This window comes from Myxine glutinosa, chromosome 3 (genome assembly GCF_964187855.1).
Source record: "Myxine glutinosa chromosome 3, kmMyxGlut1.1, whole genome shotgun sequence".
NCBI classification, from domain to species: Eukaryota; Metazoa; Chordata; class Myxini; order Myxiniformes; family Myxinidae; genus Myxine; species Myxine glutinosa.
The window spans coordinates 41901104-41919617 of NC_136263.1; the positions used below are offsets into that span (position 1 = coordinate 41901104).

An 18514-nucleotide genomic window follows, 5' to 3' on the forward strand; every position below is an offset into this window, starting at 1 on the left:
GAGGAAGACAAATGATGAATTGCGAAAGATGATGGGAATAGAGCCTGTGATTGATGCTGTGAAGAGGAACAGGTTGAGATGGTTTGGTCATGTGTTGAGGAAAGATGAAAGTGACTGGTTGAGAAGAGTGATGGAAATGAATGTAGAAGGAAGTGGAGGACGGGGAAGACCGAGAAAGACTTGGCTAAAGATGGTGGAAGAAGAAATGTGGGCAAGGGGGTTAACAAGAAGAGATGCAGAAAATAGGGCAAGATGGAGAAGATTGTCATGGGGACCGCAAGGCTAACCCCCACTCTAGCAGGGAAAATGGCCTTAAAATGCATGTTGTTGTTGTTGTTGTTGTTGTTGTTGTTGTTGTTGTTGGAAGAGCGCCACGAAGAGGATGAGCTTCCAGAACCAGAGCCAAGGAAATTCACCATAGCCGAAATGCAGAAAGGTTTTTATCACCTCTCCAAGTGTCTTGCAATATTTAAGGCACAAGACCCAAACGCCAAGCGTTTTGCAAAAATGATGAATGGCACCAGCGACCTTTTTCTCCCGTATAGGACCATCTTAACTGAGAAGAAGAAGCGCACAATTCAAGGGACTTTGGATCAGTTCCTACTTACTGTCGAGAACGCAAGGCCTCTACTAGTTTTGATGAGTCGCAGAAGAAGCCCCGCACATAGTGATCATTACTCTTTAAAAAATATGGCTAAAATGTGTTTTTTGTGTTCAGAAGAGACGCCAAGTTTAAGGTGAATAACATAATCTTATTAATTTTATTTATTATTCTTTACAAATTCATTTATTAATTGTGTTCATTACTCATTAAAAAATATGACTAAAATGTGTTTTTAGTGTTCTTTAAGGTTTAGCGATAGTTATATACTTTCGCGAGTTATTTACTCTAGTTTTACGGTGCTTGTCTTCATTTTAAGGCATTTTTAAAGCATTACGCCCGGTTTACGTCAAAAACCGAGTTACGTCACGGCTTATGTAACTAATTAATGACGTAGGCCGGGGTATTACTGTATATATATATATATATATATATATATATATATATATATATATATATATATATATATATATATATATATATATATATATATATATATATATATATACAGACTTGGTATTTAATATGGAATATTTTTTTTTCTTGACTTGGGTTTACTTTCTGAACTCAGTATATCAATCTGGTGAGTTTCTTTTACCCTTCGGTGATGTCTTTGTTGAAAGAACCATGTCACTGATTGTCTTTCGCAGCAAGAAGTCAATAACAGGATTATATCACAGGTGGCGTGACAAAATGTAAGGACAGGTACATTTGATGATTGGCTTCACAATCGGGTATATAAGGGTTGTTGCGTTCTGTATTAGTGGAAAACAACTGCTGCACGTCTACAAAAGTTATTGCCGCTTCCTCTGGAGATGGTCCGTCAACTTGACAATGCTGTTTGTCATGGAGTGGTGGCTTTACGAAATTCTGGCATGAAACAGCGTGCTATTGCTCGGCAGTATGGCATCACTCAAGGTCTGGTGTCAAAGATCCTGAAACGAAATGCTCAGAGGGGTGTCCCTACTCCAATATCAAGGCCAGGACGTCCACGCAGAACCACAAGGAGAGATGATCGCCAGCTGCACCGGTTAGTCTGCAATGGCCGTACCAAGTCAGCTAATCGGCTTAGGGCTGAATGGCAGCAACTGACAAATGTGCCTGTATCCAGAAGGCTAGTCAACCTACGACTGGTTCAAGCAGGCTATCGTGCCAGGCATCCCCTGAGAAAGCCACGCCTGACCAGACAACACAGCCAGCGCCGATTGCAGTGGGCCAGAGAGCACCGTCAATGGCAGCCAGGACACTGGAATCAGGTGACCTTCAGTGACGAGTCTAGATTTCTGGTCTATCGTCAAGATGGCCACGTCCGAATGCGCAGACAAGTGCATGAAGCCCACAACGAAGATTGTATAGTGCCAAGAGTCCAAGCTGGAGGTGGTGGGGTGACCGTTTGGGCTGCTTTTCATGCAGCGGGCAAAACTGACCTGGTTGTCCTGAATGGAAACCTGAACCAGTTCAAGTACAGGGTCATTCTGGAAGAAACATTGCTTCCATTTGCTCGTGCAGCCTTTCGAGGAAACTTTGTCTTCCAAGATGACAATGCACGGCCTCATCGTGCTCGCATGATCCAACACTTTCTTGCTGACCGTGGTGTAGAGCGTATGGAGTGGCCTGCCATGTCTCCGGATATGAATCTGATCGAGAATTTGTGGGCAGAATTAACGCGTCAAATCGACAACTTGGACCAGCAGCCTACCTCTGTGCGTGAATTGCAGCAGACTATTGTCACTACATGGCAAGCGATTCCTGTCCAAACCTTGGCAAATCTCGTGAACAGCATGCCTCGACGTGTACGTGCTCTCCTGAATGCTCGTGGGGGTTACACGAAGTACTGAACTGTAATTTTACTGTCCGTAATTCCAGTCATAATTTAGCTTTTGTTTTTGTTGAAAATTTTTTTTTGCTAATGTGCAAAATAAAGAGATACTTCTGGAAAACGTACAGAAGTTTAACACAGTACTGTCCGTGAATTGAGTTCGATATCAGTTTACATCACTTTCAAGGATCAATTTATTTGCTTCGAAATGTCAAATGTGGTTTTTGTTTCTTTTAAAGGTCACATTAACAAAATCTAGAATAATTTCAACATAATTCCAATGAACTTTTGGTTCTAAGTCATCTTGAAAAGTAAGTTCACCCCCACAAAAAAAATATTCCATATTAAATGCCAAGTCTGTATATATATATATATATATATTTTTTATTGTTTTATTTTTTTTTAATGCGTGCGTTCATCTGACAGTCTTTCCAGCAAGACAAAGTGAAAGTGAAAGGTTTGCATGAATTGAAAGACATGTTCCAACGTGAGGCAAGCTTCTGATCCATTCAAAGTCAACAGAGACAGAGAAAGTCAGCAAATAATGCTGCCATCTTCTTGAAAGGGACATAAACCTATTGTAAAATAAATAGGCTACACCAATTCATTTGGGGTCATGGGGTGTATTATACCGCAATTACCAATACATTTGCCATCACATACATGCATATGCCCTTCAAAACGTAATACAAATGAGTTACAATAGTCCAAGAAAGGCCAGAAAAAAGTTCAATGGAGTCTAAATATAATTTTAAAATGTTCTTACACTTCGAAAATACATAGATTCTTGTGACACGATATATACTTAAGCAATGAAAAATAACAAAATAATATTTGTGGACTGTTGTCAAATTTTCAGTGATGGATCTTTTTGAATGCCTTTTGTAATTGACAAAACTTATGAATGAGCAAGTTCGCAACAATCAATATATTTATTTAACCTTGTAAGTTGCCTGATAGTTTTATGTCATGGTAATAGAGTGAATAAAACGAAGATTTTAACAACATTTTTTATACTTGAGTTACAAAGTGTGGATTAATTGATCTATGATATACTAGCTGAATGCACCCGGCGTTGCCTGGGTTCTTTTTGAATGAATTTAATCTTCTGTACATAGGTCTGACGTGAGCCCAGTATCAGTTAGTGCTCAACGATTCCTTGTTCTTTCTTCTGTCGGGCCCCGCGAGAGAGAATTTTGAAAGCATGTGTTGCAATCAGTCAGATATTCCTATTAAGTGCATAAGTTGTACTTCAAGAGAATTTTGAAAGAAGAAGAAGATTTATTGCGAAATGGGCCCAGCCCGGCCGAGGCGGCCTCGACCGCCCTCGCCACCTCGCCTATAACCTTCCCGGGGCCCGTCCCGACATTTTTTGTTTCAGAGGTTTCCTCCGATCTTTCACCGTTCAGGAGATTAGCGCATGCAGACAAACAAAAAACAGACAAACAAACAAAAACTTTCTTTTATATATATATAGAAGAAGAAGATGACGTATTTGAATACGACTCAGCAAGAAATGCTTTTTGCATTGCTGGAATGTTTCCAGTAAGAACTGACAGGGAAAATACAACAAAAATGTTGTCATCATAAATCAACGTCACAAGCTACAGGTGAGACTTGACATGTGTATGCAAAACAGCAGAACAATCAGTCAGCAGAAGGAAAGCAAAATCCTGCGAGCACCATCGAGACGCTTTGCCTTGGCATACAGGTGTTTACGGTGATCAGCAAATTCGCGGTGTTCTTGCACGAGCTCCTCAATGTTTCTTTCTTGGATAAGTACGGAAAGCTCCAGCTGAAGTTGTTTTGAGAACTCATGCAACAGGTGGTGGCGGATGACCATGGGAATGTGATCACAGAGTCTGGTCTGTGCAATCTGAGAAAGAAAAACAAGATCAACAAGTCAGGAGACGATGATGCTTCACGAGCGAGCGGTATTCAATGACAAAAGATGGACTATAACTGAAACAGGCCCGGACTGGGGGGTCGGGGGCCCACGTGGCAGGTGTCGGCCCCCGACATGCGGTGTACATGCCTATTTACAAAGGGCCCCAATGCACTGCGTGCACAGGCCTTTAAGAGCCAGCTGTTCGTAATTGTGTGTGGTGCTGGCCCGGAAATGTCAAAACGAAGGTTACTGACCTTGAAATGAGATAGAAAATAATGTATAATCAGTTATGAGGTTAGTTAGCTACGAAATACCGAAAATTCGGTTCAATTCCGACAACTTTGAAAATTTCACCTTTGTGACCTTCAAAGGTGAAAGGTCGAAGATTATGAAGTTTGTTGGAAAACTTGTATTTCATGATGTATGTGATAATATAAGATCATGTACGACATTTCACCCTATCAGGAAGCGATTTCACAGCTGCAGGGAGGGACAGAAGAACCCGGGGAAGGGGTTGTTACCTGCAGCTGCGAATGGGCACACGAGGCCAAATTTTTAAAAAAGAAATTTAAACTCAAATTGCAATGGGAGTTTAATTTGGAGCAGCCATGGTGGGAGTTTGTCCCCGGCTTGCAAAATTCGGACCGAGAGAGGTCATTGGGGTCGGCCTCATGAGAATTTTCCCACTTGGAAATTGGGGTGCGCCAGCCAGCTGGGGGGCTCGCCGGCAGGATTTGGACGTGGGGTACGACCTGGGCCCACGGTGGGTCTGGTGGAGTGTAGCGTCCCTTGTCCATCGGGGCCCCTCCCGAGCAAGTGTCTCGGGCCAGCAGAGTCACCGGACCCTGGTGGGGGTTAAGACCTCCAGGGGGGTCCGAGGTGGTTTCTCACAGACACCTGGTATGGTGTAACATGAGGACCACTAGGGGGAGGTGTTGTGGGCCACGCTTTGGTGGCGGCACCACGGACGGCCAACACGGGCCTGATGTGATGACCGCCTGGGCATGCGGCCTGGCAGCCTCTCCCTGAGACTCTGGGACAGCCAGCATGTGGTGACCTGCCATGCTGTGCTGATCTATGGACGCGGGTCGAACCGCATGGACAGGAATGGTATAGCCCACCGGACAACCATTGGGGCATCTGTGGAATGTGATGGTGTGAGCATGATCTTCCACAGAGGATCTCTTATGATTTGTGGACTCTCGGCTTGGCGAGAGAGCCCTGGGATTGATTAATTGGGAAATTGGAACGAGCCACCAGGATTAAATAAAACTAAAGAACTAAATAAAAGCCACCAGGATTCGGACATGGAACACTACCGCTGGTGCCCCAGCCCGAGTTATCGCAACACCAAGCAGGCAGGGCCGTGAGGCCCCGCCCCGAAAGGTGACGATTGGTCCGGGCGATGGAGCGATGAGATGGACTCTTTGATTGGAGCACACGCGGACGTCATCAGTTGACGTGAAAAGACTGAGGGTTAAAAGGGCATGTCCCGGCATTTTCCTTCTCTAGCTTCGTGGATGTCATCGCAGGTGGACACACCACCATTTTCTCTCTTGCATTGGGACATTCATTGCGAGCGAGCGCATTCTTCCTTCTCTGGCCCTCTTGCGCTGGGTTCTCGTTGCATGCGGTTGCAGTTCCTGCTCGCTCTGTTCCTGGCTGCGTGGAGGAGCGGACGCATCTTTTTCCCTGGTTCGTTGGTGCTGACTTTGTGATGGCTGTGTGCGCCTGAGAGACCTCAGTGTTTTGTGGAGCGTGGGCCGAGGACAAAACAAAACAGTACAAAACAAACCTGCTCGCTTCCCGTTCACGGTTGACAGTGAACACAGCTTTGCGCCAAGGCGTGTTTTCCCACGCAGGGACGCAGGGCCTGTGACGACCCCAGACCAGACGGTTAAGGGGACCAGAGCTGAGTACCCGCTGATATTCAAAAACTACACATTTATTATTTTCCATTTATTTTTCCACTTGTGTTGTTTTACGAGTCCATGTGGAGGTGCTCCATTTAGGATTTTAGTATTACTGCACATTTACTTGTCCTTGGCATTCTTTTCATTAAACTCTTTATTTGTTGCATTTTACTTCCTTGCCCTGTTTATCTGTCGGTAATTCGGAAAACCACCCGCTTCACGCCCGTCTGTTCAGGTAAGCCACATCACCCTCCACTACTCCTCTTGCGTATAAAGAAGATCCACCATAGTTGACTGAACGCCTTGGATGTAAGCTCGATCGGTCATCTGTCCGAGGCTGGTCTTTATCGGCATGGACACGACAGTACTTTGGCTTTGAATTTGTTGCGATTGCACATCAACAGAGAGGAGTGAGTTTTTTTTTAAAACTCTGTCTGCCTGCCTGGCCGTCAAACAAAATTGATAATTCCAAATAGGAAACTAATTGTTTTAAGGATGTCACAAAGAACACAAACAACAGGCACAAATAACTAATGTATTGTATTAGATTGGGTGACACTCACTGCTCTTATATTTTTCTCTTGTTCATGTTGGAGTGTATTGTCAAATTAGTTAGTGTTCGATTGTCTGGCCTAACTTCGAAGGCCTCACCTATAAAGACCGGCATCTTTTAATTGTCATCCCCAATTCTGTCCCATTTTTGTTATCCCCATTAACCTTTCCTAACCCAAGCATCAGGTTGAACCCATCTTACAGGTTAGTTTCAGCGTTTCCTCCCCTCCTCCCTTTCCCCTTAACTTGATTGTTCCACTATCAAATCTCCCTTGCTCTTTCATGAGCCTTGCTTCTTTAGAGGGAGAAAAAAGTAAACATTCTTCTTGAGCATCAGGAAAAGCAACTGCTTTTTCAATTGTTTCGGAAGAAAAATATTATTTTGCAAGTAGCATTTTGATGCCCAAGCTTCAAAGTAATAGTTAACAACAAAGTGGGAAATACCATCACACTTGGAGTATACCAGACAAGTTAAACAAATTACTCCATCCCTGAAGGTCATTCATGAGCCGGTTTGGTACTTAATGACAATCCGATAATGCCATGCCAATTATATTAGAGATAAAGCTTTTCCAAGATCAGATATGCTCTTTAATTTATCTAAAGGAAGCCATGGTGAAAAGGCATTATTTACTCACCTTTACATATGCTGTCAGGTGTTTACTCATCACCTCTATGTCCTTGTGGTACTTCACAGAGTTGACATCACCATTGAATAGGTTCATCGGTGAAAATAACGGATTGATAGCGACTGCCTTTCGAAATGAGCTTGGTGGTGTTTCCTCTGGTTCTTCAGACTCCTCATTGTCAAGGTAATTGCTGTACAGCACATCCTGTGTGTAGATCTGAGACTCCATTTTGAAAATTTTCTGAATGAGTGTCTTGGCCTCTTCATACTGTTTTTCCTTCAGTTCCTCCAATGTCATCTGCACATTTAAAATATAAAACATGAGCAACAAAGCAAATTATGGACAATTTGGTCATTTTGACAATGCACACAGTTCATTTTACAACACACACAGCAATTATATTTCTGCTTTCTCAATCTCTCCATTTGAGAAGTCGAAAAAAAATCAATATTGAAACTAATTTTGAAAATGAGTATGTGAGTGGGAGAAAGAAAACATCAACTCAGCCAAGTGGCCATTTTGCAGTGAGGATTTTATTTTTTATTTTTGTTACATTTTTAAAAAAAGTTTCTATCATTTTATTTTGATAATCAAACTTGTACAAAACAAGAAACTCTGAAACAAAGCTTGTTTGATGGCAAAGTAAAACAGGGATGGCTTGTTTTGTGTTTCCATCTCAACACATCTCATTATGGTGTGAGCCTCTTCTGCCGTATCAACTTGTGATCTGTGCCTCGACACAATCCTGTCTCTGAGCTCTGCAGGCAGTTCCTTCGATCTCATGGCTTGGTTTTTGCTCTCATATGCATTGTCAGCTGTGAGACCTTATATAGACAGGTGTGTGCCCTTCCAAATCATGTCCAATCAATTGAATTTACCACAGGTGGATTCCAATCAAGGTGTAGAAACATCTCAAATATGATCAAGAGAAATGGGAGGCACCTGAGCTAAATTTCAAGTGTCATACCAAAGGTATGAATACTTATGTCAATGTGATATTTTAGTTTTTTTTTAAAATAAATTTGCAAAACTTTCTAAAATCCTGTTTTCTCTTTGTCATTATGGGGCATTGAGTGTAGATTGATGAGGGAAAAAAAGAATTTAAACGATTTTCAGCATAAGGCTGCAACATAACAAAATGTGAAAAAAGTGAAGGGGTCTGAATACTTTCTGAATGCACTGTAGCTTCACTCCCACTATCATCATCCTGCTGTTTTCGCAAACTTGCAGCCTCAGTTATTGCTTCTGTCAGTGCCAACATCTCCAGAACTTGAAGGCAGGTCAGCATTACACAAGACCCCAGAACTTTCAATTCAACTGATACTTTCTCTCAACTTTCCTCCATGCATCCAACCTGCATCATTCTCTGTAACTCTGTCTCCAAACTACCATTCTCAGTCATCGTTCCAACGAGATACTTCATCTTCCCCTGTAAACTGATGTTGAGTTTTTTTCTCTACTGTCCGACCCAAATGAACTCTGGCTTCTCCAGTCTCTTGAGCGCTTACTTCCACTCCTCCAACGTCTTCTACATTTCCTTCCGGCTGTACACTAACTATATTGTCTGCATATACAGTATTATCATTCTCAGAATGCCTCCCTTGCTGACCCTCCTGCTCACCCGATCCATCCCCATAATAAACAATAGTGAACTGAGTGAACTTCTCTGCCTCAGTCCAATGTTCATGCTTAACTCTTGTGACAATCCATGACCAACCAAAACTTTTCTCTTTGTTCCCTCATACATACCTTCCACCAAACTAGCTTCGGCTTCCAGCACTCCTATCCATATCATTGCTGCCATCAGCCATCTCTCTCAGGACAGTGTTGCAAGCCCTCTCAATATCCACAAACCCGAATACCGTTTCACCTTGCATCTCCATCCTCTTCTCCACCAACTTTCTCAGCGTAACCATAAAATTCCATCATCCATCTACCCTTTCTAAACCCCTGGTATTCTTATCCTGCCTCTTACTCCACCCTTTTCCTTATCCACCCATCCAGAATCCAATCTAGTAACCTCATGACATGACTTAGAAGTGCGATGCCTGGTATTTCCCCAGATCTTATCGTCTCCCTTCCTCTTCCATGTTGGAACAATTAGGCCGGTCTGCCCCTCCTCTATAATCTCTCACACATAAAGCCAACAGCAAATTCTTCCAACTGACTCCAACTCGTTATATTGCATTTAACATTATGCACGTACAGTATTTTCTATCAATGCCCGGCATCCTCCCTTCTTAATCTTGGTTTTTTTTTTTGTTTACAAAGTTGAGGCGAGTGTAATAGCTAACACACAGAACATTGAAAAAGTTGTGGATGGATCCATACGAAATTTGGTGGAGAGGTTGGATATGTGACACAGTCTGAATAATTAGATTTTGGTTCAGATTCGGATCTGGAAATGAGAATTTTTAAAAAGTGATTCTTTACCATTGAGAGCAAAAAACGATGCATAGCATGATATCTCATAACGTTATGGACGGATTTCGTCTAAATTTGGTAGAAAGTTTGGGTGTGTGACAAGAACAAGCAGATTCGATTTTGGTTCAGGTCCGAATCCAGATCTGGCCTATCAGTGGGAAACAAAACGGAAACTGTTCAGCTTGGCAGAGGTATGGTATCTACACAGTGCTGCGCTAGTTGCTTCTGCATCCATTTATCCACCCCTGTGTCTTCCCATAGTCCTCATTCTACCTCATCCCCTTTTCTTCAAAGTCTCTCTCTATTTTGTCCCTCAACCCTGCCGTTGCGTGCTTCCACCTCTCCTGCTGTGTCATAAACGTTTCTATTTTCTAGATCCTCCTCGAGCCTCGACCGTGTGTGTGTTTATGTGTGTTTAAATATGTTTATATATATATGTTTATAGAGTCACATGAAAAAGTAAGTACACCCCATGTAAAGTTTTGACTTTTTCAACATATTTCAACATACAGCTATATGATCTTCATTTCAACAATATTGATAGATAAAGGTGATATAATATAACAAATATCATGAAACCTTTACATTTTGTAGTCCATTGTATAATTTAAATAAACATAAATGCAAATTTTGCATGTGGAAAAAGTAAGTACACCCTTGGCTCTAATAGGTGGTATTGCCCCCTTTGGCAGAAACAACCTCAAGTAGGCGTTTCTTATAACTCTCTACCAATATCTGACATCGACTGTATTCTGGGAGAAATTTTTGCCCACTTCTCCATGCAGAATTCTTTCAGCTGTGCGATGTTTGAGGGGTTTCTTGCATGCACAGCTCGTTTCAAATCCCCCCACAACATCTCGATGGGATTAAGATCCGGGCTTTGACTTGGCCATTCCAGAACCCTCCATTTCTTTCTTTTCAGCCATTCCTTGGTGGATTTACTGGTATGTTTAGGGTCATTGTCATGTTGCAAGGTCCACCCCTCGGTTGAGCTTCAACTTTCCGACAGATGGCCTCACATTATTCTGAAGCACCCTCTGGTGCAATGAAGAATTCATAGTGGATTCTATGATGGTGAGCTGCCCAGGCCCTGATGCAGCAAAGCTGCCCCAAACCATAATATTTCCACCACCATGATTTACAGTTGGTATCAGGTTCTTGTGGTCAAATGCTGTCTTTGGTTTTTGAGAAAAAATGTCTTCTGGTACTGTGGCCAAATAGCTCTACCTTTGACTCATCTGTCCAGAGCACATTGTTCCAGAAGTGCTGGTCTTTGCCTAGGTGTTCATTGGCAAACTTTAGTCTTGTCCTGATGTTCTTTCTGGACAGCAAAGGTTTCCTCCTGGCACACCTCCCGTGTAGATCAAATTTGTGCAGCCTCTTTCGAATGGTAGACTCATGCACTTTGACATAAACAGTGGCAAGAGCTACCTGTAGGTCCCGTGATGACATTCTGGGGTTCTTCGAGACTTCTTTCAGCATCTTGCGGTCTGCTCTCGGGCTGAACTTGCTGGGGCAGCCTGGCCTGAACAAGTTGGCAGTTGTTTGGAATCTTCTCCACTTGCAGATGATCTTCCGGACAGTCGAATGATTGATTTCAAATTGTTTGGAGATCTTTTTAAATCCCTTCCCAGACTCGTAGGCATCTTTTACTTTCTTCCTGAAGGCCTCAGAGAGCTCTTTTGAGCTAGGCATGGTGACGCCGCACACTTCAACAACAAAGAGCAAACCAAACGAAATGTCTGAGGTTTAAATAAGACAGGTTCCTCCAAGATCCTCTCTAATGATGTTCTTGAAGGAGCTGGGGCTCCCACGTCGATCGGAAGAATGGACGCGACAAAAAGCTGGAATTCATCCGAGTTGCTTTAATCAAACCAAACACTCAGGCACTCTGAAAAGCCCGTTTATCGGGCAGCAATATATATACATATTATCCCGGAGCATTTGCCCAGGAAAGGCGAGAGTGGGCGTGGCCCAGCGTCCTGACTGCGGCCTGGCAAGTTGAGGGCGAGCCTGCCCGGGCGTCCTGGACGAGCCCGGCATGGTGATCGCTCCGCGTCCTTGATAGGTGCAAGGCGATTGTGAAAACCCAGCGGTAGCCGCTACACACGTCCCCCCAGAATCGACTTGCACCGGCAGGGTCAATTTGAGGGGGGTCCTGATGACCCGGCCGAAGCGACCCCTGGCGGGTCGTGGGAGGGGGTCCGGTGTGGTGGTGGGCGGTCGAGTGGGGGGCACCGTGGATGGGGGGCGGCCTCGCCGCGGCGGAAGGGCCACCCGTGGTGGGTGGTCGACGTCCACGTGCGCCGGCTTGAGGCGGTCCACCGCAATCCGGTCCGACCTGCCGCCGATGTCGATGACGAACGACTTGTCGTCCCGTCGCAGCACCCGGAAGGGCCCGTCGTACGGCGGCCGGAGTGGCCCCCGATGTGCGTCGTGACGCATAAAAACATACTCCGCTGTGCGAAGTGCTGGGGGGACGTAGGACTGGGGGTCACCGTGGTGGGATGTTGGCACGGGGGCAAACCGTCGGGCGGCCTCCTGGAGGTCCGAGCGCTGGTGAGCTGCGGACCAGGGACTGGTAGCGTCGGGCACGAATTCGCCCGGGACGCGTAGCGCCTGGCCATAGACAAGCTCGACGGTGGATGCCTGGAGGTCCTCCTTGGGGTCCATGCGGAGGCCCAAAAGGACCCACGGCAGCCGGTCGGCCCAACCGCCATCTTGAAGGCTGGCCATGAGCACGGCCTTCATGGAGCGGTGGAATCGCTCGCACAACCCGTTTGCTTGGGGGTGGTAGGCCGTAGTACGGTGGAGCTTGACCCCCAGGTTGCGGGCGACCGCGCCCCACAGCTCGGAGGTGAACTGTGGTCCGCGGTCTGACGAGATGTCCGCCGGTGCGCTGAAGCGGGCGACCCAGGTGGCGATGAAAGCCTGCGCCACGTCGGCGGTGGTGGTGGAGACGAGGGGAACGGCCTCCGGCCACCTGGTGGTCCTGTCCACCATGGTGAGCAGGTGTGTGAACCCCCGTGATGGGGGGAGGGGGCCCACCAGATCCACGTTGACGTGGTCGAAACGTCGTTCGGGCACGGTGAAAGGTGCCAGCGGGGCCTGGGTGTGTCGGTGGACCTTGGCTCGTTGGCAGGCCGTGCAGGTGCTGGTCCAATCGCGGACGTCCCGACGAAGGCCGTGCCAGACGAATCGCGCCGACACCAGCTTCTGGGAAGCTTTCCGGCCCGGGTGGGAAAGGCCGTGGAGGGAGGCGAAGATGCGGCGTTGCCAGGTGACGGGCACGATGGGGCGAGGCTGGCCTTGGGAGATGTCGCAGAGCAGGACAGTGTCCGCGAAGGGGATGTCGGCCAGGCGGAGGCCCGTGTCCGCCGCCCGGAGGGCTTGCACCGTGGTGTCGGTGGTTTGGTCCGCCGCCATAAGCGCAAAGTCCACGCCCAGGTGGACCGCGTTCGCGCTGGCCCGGGAAAGACAGTCGGCCACGGCGTTGTTTTTGCCGGCGACGTGCTGGATGTCCGTGGTAAACTCCGACACGGCGGAGAGGTGGCGCTGTTGGCGGGCCGACCACGGCTCCGTGACCTTGGCCATGGCGTAAACCAATGGCTTGTGGTCGACGAACGCCGTGAAAGGTCGGCCCTCCAGGAGGTGGCGGAAATGGCGGACGGCCAGGTGTAGACCGAGGAGCTCCCGGTCAAACGTGCTGTATTTGAGCTCGTTCGGCCGGAGCTGCCGGCTGAAAAAAGCGAGTGGCTGCCAAACCCCGTTCACCCATTGCTCATGTACGGCGCCCACCGCGTAGTCGGAGGCATCCGTGGTGAGGGCGATGGGAGCGTTGAGCACCGGGTGAGCGAGCAGTGTTGCGTCGGCGAGGGCCCGCTTCGAGCTTTGGAAGGCCGCATCCATTGCTGCGTACCAAGCGATGTCGTGCTTGGCCGGCTTGCCCCGGAGGGCTTCGTAGAGGGGCCGCATGAGTTGAGCAGCGCGGGGCACGAAGCGGTGATAAAAATTCACCATTCCCAGGAATTCCTGCAGGGCCTTTATGGTGCGGGGACGCGGGAACGTGGTGATGGCCTCGACCTTGGTTGGCAGCGGCACGGCCCCGTTCTTGGTGATGTGGTGGCCCAAAAAATCAACGGCCGTCGTGCCGAAGTGGCATTTGGCCGGGTTGACGATGAGGCCGTGCTCGCTGAGGCGCCCGAACAGTGTTCGGAGGTGGAGGAGGTGCTCGGCCCGGGACGTGCTGGCGACGAGGATGTCGTCCAGGTAAACGAAAAGGAACGGCAGGTCACGCAGCACGCCGTCCATCACGCGCTGGAATGCCTGAGCCGCGTTCTTGAGACCAAACGGCATCCGCAAGAATTTGAATAAGCCGAACGGCGTGATGACTGCCGTTTTAGGGACGTCGGCCGCCCTGACAGGTACCTGGTGATATCCCCGTATGAGATCAATTTTCGAAAAAATGACCCGTCCCGCCAGACGGGCGGAGAAGTCTTGGATATGCGGGATCGGGTACCTGTCGGGGGTGGTAGCGTCATTGAGACGGCGGTAGTCGCCACACGGGCGCCATCCACCCCCCGGCTTTGGCACGATGTGCAGTGGCGAGGCCCATGCGCTATCGGAGCGCCGCACAATGCCGAGGTGCTCCAACGCGTCGAATTCGGCCTTCGCCACGGCGAGCTTGGCTGGGTCGAGGCGGCAGGGCCCTGGCGTAGACCGGCGGGCCCGTGGTTGGTATGTGGTGCTCGATCCCATGCCATACTGCGATGGCCGAAAACGTCGGCCACGTGAGGGCCGGGAACTCCGTGAGCAGGCGAGCAAACTCGTTCGCCGCCGGGACGGCGCATGCCAGCTCGGTCGGCGCGGAGCTGCTCAATGTGCATACCAAGGAGCTGAAGGTTTCGGCGTTGATTAAACGACGCCGTTGGATGTCCACCAGCAGTCCGTGTGCGCAGAGGAAGTCGGCGCCTAGCAGAGCCATGGGCACGTTTGCGGTTACAAACGTCCAAGCAAAGCGTTGGCCGCCGAAGCAGAGGGTGACGTTGCGCGGGCCGAAGGTGCGGATGGTCGATCCGTTGGCCGCAACCAAGGAGGGGCCGCAAACCGCGGATTGCCTGTCCTGGTCAGAGGCGGGTATTACGCTCAGTTGGGCGCCGGTGTCGCACAGGAAGCGCCGTCCGGACGCTTTATCCGTGATGAACAGTAAGTTGCCCGTGTGGCCGGCGCTCATGGCTGGTAATGAACGCCGGCCCGGCCGTTTCCCGGCCTGCCGAAGGTGCATGGGGGTCGGCATGTCCGGGCCTTCTGTCCGAACCTGGCATGATAGTAACACCACGCTTGGTCAGGTGGAGGCCCCGGTCGTCGTGCTGGAGGTGGTCGGCTCGGTGTAGCGGCCGCCAATTGCGTCGTCAGTTCGGTCGTCGACCGTGCCGGGTGCTCGGGCGCCATGGGTGTTGCGTCGGACGGCGGTGGGTCCCATGTCGCCGCTGCGATGCGCTGTCCTGCGGCGGAGCTCTTGTCGGCTTCTCTGGCAAGGGCCCGGGGATCTGTGATCGTCGTGCTTGCCAGGGCGAGGCGTACCGGGTTAGGCAGCTGACGGAGGAACAGCTCCCGGAACAGGAATGCCGGAGAGTGCTCGCCGAGCAGTGAAAGCATGTAGTCCATTCGCACGGAAGGGCGCGTGTCGCCGAGCTCGGGCAGGTCGAGCAGGCGCCGTGCGCGTTCCGCCGATGGGAGGACGAAAGCGTCGAGGAGAAGCTTCTTAATCGCGCCGTATTTGTCAGTGGCTGGCGGGCTCTCGAGGAGGCTCAGGGCGCGGGCCGCGGTGGCCGAACCGAGCGCTGCTACCACATGGTGGAAGCGGGTGTCGTCGGCCGTGATGCCTCGCAGGGCGAACAGGGAATCCGCCTGTGCGAACCAAACCGCCGCGTGAGCCTCCCAGAAGGTAGGCAGTTTAAGGGCGACTGCCGTGTCCATGTCGGTAGGTCACCAATGAAGGAGCTGGGGCTCCCACGTCGATCGGAAGAATGGACGCGACAAAAAGCTGGAATTCATCCGAGTTGCTTTAATCAAACCAAACACTCAGGCACTCTGAAAAGCCCGTTTATCGGGCAGCAATATATATACATATTATCCCGGAGCATTTGCCCAGGAAAGGCGAGAGGGGGCGTGGCCCAGCGTCCTGGCTGCGGCCTGGCAAGTTGAGGGCGAGCCTGCCCGGGCGTCCTGGACGAGCCCGGCATGGTGATCGCTCCGCGTCCTTGATAGGTGCAAGGCGATTGTGAAAACCCAGCGGTAGCCGCTACATTCTCATCATTTGCACCTGAGCTGGTGCACCTGATTCTAATTTTAGGTATTTGAAGTAGTGATAAATGTAGGGGTGTACTTACTTTTTCCACATGCGAAATTTCCATTTATGTTTCTTTAAATTATACAATGGACTACAAAATGTAAAGGTTTCATGATATTTGTTATATTATATCACCTTTATCTATCAATATTGTTGAAATGAAGATCAAATAGCTGTATGTTGAAATATGTTGAAAAAGTCAAAACTTTACATGGGGTGTACTTACCTTTTCACATGACTGTATATATTGTGCTTAGTTTCTTCATCATGTGCAATATCTATTATTGCCAGGCGTTGCAAAAAATGTTTACAGAAAGGCCAGCCATACAATCTAATGAGTGTTTTGTGTTTCAGATTGCAGTAACATGGGTGCCAAAGCTCAGATAATGCCAGAAAAAGACAGGCAATTGTAACTTTGAGAAAAGAAGGCCTTGAAACAGTTGCAATGCTGGAGCTTTTTAGCTGGGCTCTAATTTCCGGTGCTGTAAGAGGTCTGTTGCGCAGGCTGGTGACTCGGATTACTTGTCCTGCGATTTTGTTGTGATTCTTGGTCGACCAGAACGTTTTCTATCCGCATTTTTACCAGTTTTGTTATGTCGTTTAATGGCACAGGCAACTGCATTTACTGACACTTGTAATTTCTTTGCAATTTGTCTTAAGGATTGGCCTTCTTTTCTCAAAGTTACAATTACCTGTCCTTTTTCTGGCGTTAGCTGAGCGTTGGCACCCATATTCATGCAATCTGAAACACAAAACACTCATGAGATTGTATGGCTGGACCTTCTGTAAACATTTTTTGCAACGCCTGGCAATAATAGACATTGCACATGATGAAGAAAATAAGCACAAACATTCATTCCACACAGAGCAGAGTATTTCTAAACAGTTTTTGCTCCTGGTATGAAACGGTAATAACATTAACTTCGCGTTTCAGTTTGGATTTAGTATTGCACTTTTCGACCTATTCCCAAAAATTGCTTTACACCTACATTTCGCACAAGAAAGATGCATTGAAGCACAATATATTATCAGTAGAAAAGCAGATATATCTTTGGTAAGAGTTTTGTTCACATCTTATGTTCATTTTGCACATTAAACAGTAAAATATCAAAAAATGTTGGGTGTACCTAAACTTACAGGACTATATACAGATGATATTATATATTGTTGTGCTTTTGAGAACGCACACAAGTAACATCATTAAAGGTTAAAGGTTGACCCCGTAGTTAGTCCACAAGCAACACGTAGGCCCACTTAGGATGTTAGTTATGTCTTAGTATGTGTGAGGATAAGGCCATTTCCCTAGAATCATCTGCGTTGTGTAAAAGAAATAAGATAGCCCCCTTCCATTTTGCCTGCACCCTCAAATTCCACTTCGTTGGGCAGAACCGACCCGCGCCCCATTTGGCATCCCTCTAATTGTGACACTTTGGCTACCAGCGGCGTTCGCCGCTCTTGGTTAGCTGCAATCAGCCGAGATGACACGAGGTAGGCCTGAGAGAGAGGGAGGAGCGCGGGGTCAGGGTGTAGCGGCGGCGAGGAGCGCAGCAACGGTTAGGGCCAACAACCAATCAGGGCTCTAAGGGCACGGCGTGAGGGGCGTGGTAATGGCATGATAGGGCGTGGTAAGGGCGTGCCTATAAAAGCCAGCGCACAAAGCCCTTGAAAGGTCGAGCGCGAAAGGACTTGCACCAGTGGCATTGCGGGAAGGACGTGTGGAAAAGGACTCGCATGTTTGGCATCGTCAAGGAATATTGGGAGAGGTGCTTTGTTGAGAAGGACTTATACAAGACATTGTGTTGGAAGGGCTTGATTTGATTGGCGCTCTGGAAGAGGCTTGCACAAGGGAGAGCCCTTGATTGAACTTGTATTGAGAGCGAATATTCATCTATTACGTACGCGGCCGTGAGCCGCAAGTGTAACCGCCAGCTAGCCTTACCTTTCGCCCCGTAATTGTCCGATCGGCGCCAACGACCCGCGGGAGCTTCTGCCGCCTGACTACCTTCTTCGAGGTGCGAGTCGGGGACCGGAACGAGCTGCCGGACACCATCCCTGGACCATCGGCCTGACCATCTGCATCCCCGTGTGAGTGTCTGATTGTGAACGGGCCCGTGTCCTGGGATAAGTAAGACTGTGATTAAGCTGCACTGTGTGTTCTTCTTCTCCTTCCTGTACAAATTGTAAATACACCAATCTGTTCTTCCTGTCTTTCCTGATTCGACCGTATCAGTGTTTTCCTCCATTGGGTAAGCGTGGCACGATTCGGAACCGCTAGAATCGGGTTAGTCATTGCTAACGGCTCGGGTCACGGATCGCTACTGCTCGGCGTTTCCACC

At 48.2% G+C, this 18514-nt stretch overlaps 1 protein-coding gene across 3 annotated transcripts in view; it reads right to left on the reverse strand.

The window, feature by feature from the left end:
• Positions 1-2800: 2800 nt before the first annotated feature.
• LOC137417922 (interferon-induced GTP-binding protein Mx) overlaps positions 2801-18514 on the reverse strand; it is a 141546-nt gene continuing 125832 nt past the window's right edge. For all 3 annotated transcript variants that reach the window (XM_078773929.1, XM_078773931.1, XM_078773930.1), the window contains 2 exons: positions 7412-7699; positions 2801-4296 (listed from right to left, as the gene is read on the reverse strand). In XM_078773929.1, the coding sequence (XP_078630055.1) occupies positions 4072-4296; positions 7412-7699 (513 nt within the window). In that variant the 3' untranslated portion in view covers positions 2801-4071. The remainder of the gene's footprint in view (positions 4297-7411; positions 7700-18514) is intronic.